The 8,023-nt window shown below is 54.1% G+C and overlaps 1 protein-coding gene across 1 annotated transcript; it reads right to left on the reverse strand.

The window, feature by feature from the left end:
* Nucleotides 1-242: 242 nt before the first annotated feature.
* Nucleotides 243-7,718, reverse strand: HAPLN2 (hyaluronan and proteoglycan link protein 2). Its single transcript, XM_054551149.1, has 6 exons — nucleotides 6,132-7,718; nucleotides 2,391-2,499; nucleotides 1,815-2,168; nucleotides 1,507-1,623; nucleotides 1,191-1,373; nucleotides 243-872 (listed from the first exon to the last, which is right to left on the reverse strand). Exons 2-6 carry the CDS (start codon nucleotides 2,473-2,475, stop codon nucleotides 589-591), a joined length of 1,023 nt encoding a protein of 340 aa, XP_054407124.1. The 5' UTR covers nucleotides 2,476-2,499; nucleotides 6,132-7,718; the 3' UTR covers nucleotides 243-588.
* Nucleotides 7,719-8,023: the final 305 nt, after the last annotated feature.

Raw genomic sequence — 8,023 nt, forward strand, 5'->3', positions numbered from 1 at the left:
CAGGCGCCCACTACGTCTCCACTTCTCCCTCTCCCTTGGCCTATTGGTGCCCTCTGGCCGCACTCCCGCTCTTCCGCTGACCCACCCCTTAACAGCAACAGCCCTGCCCCTTACCCTGTCTTAGATGCTCAGTGGGCACGCAGGATCCCGGGTCATCAGCCCCGACATGCGCGCGCGCGCGCGCGCACACACACACACACACACACACACCCCTCCACGCCTCGCAGCGCTTACAGCTCCACCCAACAGGAAAGATCCCCAGGTTATTTTATTGCCGTACTCAGAGGTCAGTTAATGCCCCCAGCCGCCTCTCCCTCCCCCCGGCGGTGGCTGAGTCCTCCGCTGGGGTTCGCGAACCGCAGCGGGTCCGAGGGTCACCTCCGCATCTCGCCGCCGGGGGCGCCCCCGCCTCCCCTCCCCGCCGCTAGGCCAGCCGGGGTCCGAGGCCCGCAGCCCCCGGCTGGGAAGGCAGGTCTGGAGAGGCCGCTCCGGGTCTGGAGGGAGGGGAGGCTCTCCGGAAAGGGGTGGCGACAGAACCCCGCCACGACTCCCAAGCTTCGCGCGCGCTGGAGGGGACACAGTGGGCGCCTAATTCTCGGCGTAGCAGTAGGTCCCATAGGCTGCCTGCTGGGGCCTGGGGAAGCCGAAACTGCGCACTCCGGGATCCGGGAGCCCCCCGCAGCGCGGCCGCGGCGTGGTGATTGGGAAGCGCACACTGCCGTCAGCCAGCCAGCCGCCGTCGCACTGGTCTAGCCCCGAGAACTTCCAGGCGGCGTAGAGGTGCCCAACCTTGGCCACCACCGCGCCGCGTCGCCGGCACGCCGCATGGGCTTCAGATAGCGTCAGCCGCCCGGGCACGAAGAACACTTGGCCTGGGGACCACAGTGGGTCACCGACCAAGAGCAGGGTGGGCGGGGCGGGGCGGCTGACACCCAGGGGGCGGAGTTGGGGTGCGGGACCGCAGAGGTGCTGGATCGAGCTTGGGTACGAGGAGTTGGGGGATCGAGGCAGAAGTGCAGGGAGGGTTTGGAGAGGTGAGCTGAAGCCTGGGCGGGCGGGCGGGCTGATGGAGGGGCGGTGCCTTGGAAGGACCCGGAGACCCTGCCCTGATCTCAAGCTGAGGTCCACTCCTCGTCTCCCACATTTTTCAGACCCCGCCCCAAGACCCCTGCCTTCGCCCCGCGCCTCACCCGCCAGCGCGGAGGTGAAGCAGAAGGCGTCGTAGCGGTCACGCATCCGGTCGCGGGGCCCGTAGCTGCGGATCCCGGGCCGGCCTCGGCCGCCGCACGGGGCGCGCGCGGTGAGCACAGGGTAGCGCACGGAGCCCTCGAGCAGCCAGCCCGCGTTACACCAGTCCAGACCCTCGGTCCAAGCTGGCGGGAGACGGCGGAGGTCGGAGATGAGAGGCGTCACAGGCAGGAGCCAGACTGAGCTCGCCTGGCGCCCTCTCTCGGGTCCCTGAGACAGCTCCGCGGGGCCTGGGAGGTGCTGGGTTCGGCCGCTCACCCTGGTAGAGCTGGGAGTAGGTGGCCAGGCGTCCGTCCTGCTCCTCGCACGCCTGCTTCGCCTCGTAGTAATTGAACTGGTACCGGCCCCGGCTGGGTTGGTACGGAAACACCACACCTAGGGGGTGGCGGGGATCCTGGGGAGGGCCAGCGGATGGGAGCGGAGGGGGAGGAAGGGAGGCGCGGCCTGGGAGAGGGAGCTGGGGTCCCCAGGGGTGCGGAGGAGATACTGGGAAGGAGCCCTGGGAGACCCAGGCGAGGCGGCCCCGCCTGCTACAGAGGAATGGGGCGGGAGCGGAAGGGCCTCACCCTCCAAGCTCAAGGTCAGCGCCACGCTCTCGTCCTCAATGCCGTTGATGAGCTCGCAGCGGTACCGGCCCTCGTCCTCCAGGCGCACGCCCGCGATGACCAGGGAGGCGTCTAGTCGATGCCCCCTCCGCATCCTGGCGCGCCCTCCCAGGGGCCCATACCCCCGGGCGTGCAGTCCGTTGGTGATGAGGATCAGAGTTTCCCGGAGCTCCCCAGGCTCCACCTTGCTCCAGCGCACCTTGTAGCTGGGAGGCGTGGTGCCCAGGACGCAGGGCAGCGTGGCCGTGGCCCCACGATGAGAGTGAATGACCTCGTGGATGGGGGGCAGGAGGTAGTGGGGGCCCGGGTGGGATGCTGGGCAGAGGGGGCCACAGTGGCAGGAACCCCCGATCCTCACTGCCCCAAGTGCCCAACAGACCCTGCTCCCCAAATGCTTTCTCCAGAGCCCCCCAACCCTCTCCTCCATTGCCTTCTCAGCAATGACTTTCACTCCTGCAACAACTGCCCTTTCCCCTTTCCCCACCCTTGCAGACTCCCCAAGATTTCCCCAGATTCTGGCCTGGGCTGGGGTCTTACCTGGGTCTCCTTGGGCTTTGTGGAAGATGGTGAAGGCCCAAAGAAGGAAGCGGCAGAGTGTGGAGAGGGTGAGCCAGCCTGGCATGATGGGGGGTCAGCCCAGCACTGTCTGCAGGGCACAAAGAGTGGGCAGTTCTTAGGACTGGGGCAAAAGGGTGGGGAAGAGCAGGGTTGTGGGTGAACCCCCATCAGAGATTCCTAGAAGGGGCTGTCCAGCTGGAAGCCACTGGGACAGAGAAAAGGGGTTGGTGACAAAAGGAAGGTGATGAGGGGAAGAAGGCAGTAGCAATCCCCTTCCTCTCCCTCTCTTCCTCTGTCACATCCTCTCAGCCTGCAGGTACTAATTTAGCATCTCCTCTACCTGTCCCCCTCATCACAAGTGCTACTTCCCAAGCTTGCCATCTGGACTGCCAGCTCGTCTCTATCCTCTCCCAACACCCATTATCCATCTGGAGGCCAGAGTCAAAATGATCTTATCACTCTCCTGCTTTTTTTTTTTTTTTTTTTTTTTGAGACAGAGTCTTGCTCCATGGTCCAGGCTAGAGTGCAGTGGCATGATCATGGCTCACTGCAGCCCCTAACTTCTAGCCCCAGGTGATCCTCCCACTTCAGCCTCCTGAGTAGCTGGAACTACAGGCATGTGCCACCACACCCAGCTAATTTTTTCTTCTTTTTTTTTTTTTTTTTTTGAGATGGAGTCTCACCGTGTCACCCAGGCTCGAGTGCAGTGGCACGATTTCAGCTCACTGCAAGCTCCGCCTCCCGGGTTCACGCCATTCTCCTGCCTCAGCCTCCTGAGTAGCTGGGACTACAGGCACCCGCCACCACGCCTAGCTAATTTTTTGTATTTTTAGTAGAGACAGGATTTCACTGTATTAGCCAGGATGGTCTCAAACTCCTGACCTTGTGATCCGCCCACCTCAGCCTCCCAAAGTGCTGGGATTACAGGCGTGAGCCACCGCGCCCAGCCTAATTTTTTCTTTTTAAGTTTTTAGTAGAGACGAGGTCATGCTGCATTGACAAGGCTGGTGCTGGGATTACAGCAGGCGTGAGCCACCGTGCCTGGCCTTGTCCCTCTCCTGCTTGAAAGTGACTCCCAGTTGCCCTGAGGATAAAATCCAATCTCATAACCACAGCTTCCAAGGCTGTCTATAATCCAGTTGCTCCCTGTACCTCCAGCATGGCCCCCACCTCACCTCTTACCACTTTGGCCTCTGCACTGTGCCCCTGACATGCTGGACTTCTAGCAGTTTCCCACACAATCCAAGTTTGCATTCATTTCCTTTCCTTTGTGCCTGCATTGGTTGCACAGGCCTCACCTCCTTTGGGAAACCTTTACTCACCCCCAGTTTGCCACACTGTAGTGCACTGTGATCTGCTGGACCGGGGACCTTTTTTTTTTTGAGACAGCGTTTCGCTCTCTCGCCCAGACTGGAGTGCAGTAGTATGATCATGGCTTATTGCAGCCTCGCCCTCCCAGACTCAAGCCATCCTCCCATCTCAGCCTCCTGAGTAGCTGGGACTACAGGTGCACACCACGAAGCCCCACTAATTTTTTTTTCTTTTCTATTTTTTGTAGAGATAGAGTTTCAAAACGTTGCCCAGGCTGGTCTTGAACTCCTGGGCTCAAGTAATCTTTCTGCCTTGGCCTCCCAGAATGCTGGGGTTACAAGCATGAGCCACCACACCCAGCCAGGACTTTTTTTGTCTCACAAGTACTTTTATTAGCACCTAAACTTAACAGTGTGAATTTGAACATAATATGTATCCATATATAGACTGTATCAAGGAGGTTTTCCGGAAATTATGAAGTTAAAAAATATAAAATTATAAAGTTATTTTAAAAACTACTTTAAATGCAATTATCTATTTCAGTACAGTAGTTGATTCCCCCCTTTAAATTTTTTTTTTTTTCAGACGGAGTCTCGCTCTGTTGCCCAGGCTGGAGCACAGTGGCACGATCTCGGATCACTGCAAGCTCCACCTCCCGGTAAAAAAATTTTTTAATAAGATACAGGGTCTTACTATGTTGCCCAATTCCTGCGCTCAAGCAATGCTCCCATCTCAGCCTCCCAAGTAGCTGGAACTACAGGTTTGAGCCACTGCACCCAGCTCCTCCTTTATTGTAACATTCTTTTTTTTTTTTTTTTTTTTTTTTTTTTTTCTGAGAGGGAGTTTCACTCTTGTTGCCCAGGCTGGAGTGCAATGGCACCATCTCGGCTCACTGCAACCTCCACCTCCCGAGTTCAAGCGATTCTCCTGAGTAGCTGGGACTACAGGCACCCACTACCATTCCGGGCTAATTTTTGTATTTGTAGTAGAAACAGGGTTTCACCATGTTGGCCAGGCTGGTCTTGAGAACTCCGGACCTCAGGTGATCCACCCTCCCTGGCCTCCCAAAATGCTGGGATTACAGGCGTGAGCCACCGCCTCCAGCACCTATTGTATCATTCTTATCCCTTTGACCTTAAAAAAAAAAAAACTGGACTGGGCCAGGCACAGTGGGTCACACCTGTAATCCCAACACTTTGGGAGGCTGAGGCAGGTGGATTACTTGAGGTTAGGAGTTCAAGACCAGCCTGGCCATCATAGTGAAACCCTGTCTCTACTAAAAATATGAAATTCAGCTGGGCGTGGTGGCGTGCACCTGTAATTCCAGCTACTCGGGAGGCTGAGGCAGGAGAATCGCTTGAACCCAGGAGGTGGAGGTTGCAGTGAGCCAAGATTGTGCCACTGCATTCTAGCCTAGGGGATAGAGCAAGACCTTGTCTCAAAAAAAAAAAAAAAAAAAAAGAATACTTCTTGACTTCACTGTATTCATTTTCCAAATCTGGCTCCTCTATTTCCTAACTGCATGACTATGCGTAAGTTAATTATCATGCTCAAGTTACTTAACCTCTCTCTGCCTCAGTGTCCTCATCAGTGAAATGTGGGGAATAATAGCACACCTACCTCACTGAGTAGTTGTGAGGAGTAAATAAATTGATATATGCAAAATGTTTGAAATAGTGTCTGGAATGTAATAAGTGCTATGTATGTGTTAGCTGTTATCTCCAGTTCCCAGCATAGTTTCTGGTACATAGTAGGTGCTAAATAAGTGTGTATGGTTTAATGAATGAACTTACATTAAGGATTCATGGGAAGATGGGATGGGGAATGGGGAGATGGAGGAAGCACCCTGAGAAGTTGCCAGAAATCTAAAGAATGGAGCTCCATCTTCCTGCAAATGAGGACCAAAGACCAGCTTGCGGTAGGAGAAACAGAGGTTAGGCACAGAAAACTTCTCAGTGGTTAAAGGTGAAAGTATCTGGGATGCGAACATGAGCAAGAGAACCACTTCCTTATAGGAGAACTTGATAAGTAAGAATGATCGTGAGGACTGAGATTGACTGAGACCAACAATAATGATAGCTCAAATGAACACGTTTAAAATTGAATGTGCCTGACACTGCTCTAAGCACTTTACTTGCATATTTTTATATTTACTCCTCCCAGCAATCCTGAGACAGAAACAATTGTAAATCCTATTGTACATATGCTGAAACCAAGGTGCACCTATTTTAGGAAATGAGGTCACACAGCTAGTAAGAGGAAGGGTTTGCTGGGATCTGAATCCAGATCTGACAGTAAGGCTCAAGCACTTAATCACTAATCTATATTTCTGCATTTCAAAACAGTGCACACACATGCTCTTCATACCTCTTACAGAAAATGAGAGTAGTCAGCAGCTCCATTGCCTACCTGTTAGAAGCTGGTCTCTTCACAGAGACGGAGGGAGCAGTGCTTAGCAGCTTTTTGTCTTGCTTGAGGAAGAGGTTCTGGATGAAGGTTTTGCCAGGCTCCTGGGAGTTCCAAGCACCTTAAAACCCTGGAACTTGAGCCCCTGTTCAACACAGTTGCTCCTTTTGCACCTTTGAGGAAAAGCTTCTGTCCTGTGCTCAAAGAAGAAGCCAAGGTGCCAAGAACGACCCCCCACCCCCATCAGTCCACTAAGCCATGTTAAGAGACCTGTGTCCAGCCCTGTGACTATATCCGTGGAAATCACTATTCCGGGACCAGGGGAAGATGCTGGGGTTGGGATAAGGGCTGGGAACCCATGAAGGGGAGTGGAATAAAGGGAGCAACCCAGGAATGCTGACCTGGAAGAGTACAGAAAGTGAGGTGCTTCATTTTTTCTCGATGCCTTTGAACCAGAGAGATGTAGATTGATCGGTGGATATGAAGGTGTTGGACTGATGGGGATGGGGATGAACTCTAAATGTGGCTCAAAGATCCATAACTGCCAAGCTCGAGCTGCCTCCCTTTCCATATGCGCCTCATCTAAGCAGCATCCCCATCTCCCCTCTCCCCACAACAGAGTACTCACCTCTGCCCTCTGGTGCCTGAGTGCGCATTGCCTTTGCAAACGGACTTTCAGGTGGGAACCATCCAGGACTTCCAGCTGCTTCAGGAAACCGGACCTCTTCTGTACAACCTCCTGTCTGTCTGTCTGTCTGTCCTTTCCTTCTCAGTCCCCACCCCATCGGAAGCACAATTTCCCATTGTCTCTGTCTTTTCCCCTATTGTTGAATAACAGGGCCCCTTTCTTTATTCTGTGGGTAATGGCAATGAAATGTCAACAGCTGGGGATGTGGGATGCAGGACCGGCTGGCACACACCACCGGAAAAGGGCCTGGGTTGGGGGCGGGCTCAAAACAGGAATTGACATCCCCAAGAAGAAGAGAATAGGGTGAGGGGCAGAGAACGGATGGTGAAAAGGTTGAAATGGAATCTCTCTCAACACTCCAAACTACAGGGCTCTAAAGAGATTTTGTCTGAGGCCAGGGGGAAGGCTGGGCTCCATGAGGGCAGAGGGAGTGGCTAGCATTGCAGTAGGAGAGATGGAGATTAGACAGTAAGGAGGATTTTTCTGTCCCTGGGGAGGAACATGAGAATTTCTGAGGATAGAAGGACTTTGGAAATCTCTCCAAAAGAGAGGTTATCTTATTGGTTCCCTAATATTCTACCTCTTCCCTCAGCACAAATAGATAACCTTTTTAAAGTACTCAGAAGGGGATCCTTAATCTTCCTGGATGGAAATTCACTTTTTTCTCTAAAGTCTTTTTTTTTTTTTTTTTGACACGGCGTCTCGCACTGTCGCTCAGGCTGGAGTGCAGTGGCACGATCTTGGCTCACTGCAAGCTCCGCCTCCCAGGTTCACGCCATTCTCCTGCCTCAGCCTCCCGAGTAGCTGGGACTACAGGCACCCGCCACCACACCCGGCTAATTTTTTGTATTTTTAGTAGAGACGGGGTTTCCCCGTGTTAACCAGGGTGGTCTCGATCTCCTGACCTGGTGATCCACCCGCCTCGGCCTCCCAAAGTGCTGGGATTACAGGCGTGAGCCACCGCGCCCGGCCTTTTTTCATTTTTTATTTTTTTAAGACAAGGCCTCTATCTGTTGCCCAAGCAGGAGTGCAGTGGCCCAATCATAGCTCACTGCATCCTCGAACACCTGGGCTCAAGAGATCTTCCCCCTTAGCCTCGAAATTAGCTAGGACTACAGGCGCGCACCCCCACACCCGTCTAATTAACTTTTTTTTTTTTTTTTTGAGACAGAGTCTGGCTCTGTCACCCAGGCTGGAGTGCAGTGGC

Source organism: Pongo abelii, chromosome 1, assembly GCF_028885655.2.
Source record: "Pongo abelii isolate AG06213 chromosome 1, NHGRI_mPonAbe1-v2.0_pri, whole genome shotgun sequence".
Classification (NCBI taxonomy): domain Eukaryota; kingdom Metazoa; phylum Chordata; class Mammalia; order Primates; family Hominidae; genus Pongo; species Pongo abelii.

What these genes read in the sequence shown, in the direction of transcription:
- HAPLN2 (XM_054551149.1), bottom strand. Translation starts at nt 2,475, where the DNA reads ATGCCAGGCTGGCTCACCCTCTCCACACTCTGCCGCTTCCTTCTTTGG. An exon ending in GCTGACCTTGAGCTTGGAGG is followed by an intron (nt 1,624 to 1,814) that starts GTGAGGCCCTTC and finishes GCCACCCCCTAG; the next exon opens with GTGTGGTGTTTCCGTACCAA. An exon ending in CTTCACCTCCGCGCTGGCGG is followed by an intron (nt 873 to 1,190) that starts GTGAGGCGCGGG and finishes TGTGGTCCCCAG; the next exon opens with GCCAAGTGTTCTTCGTGCCC.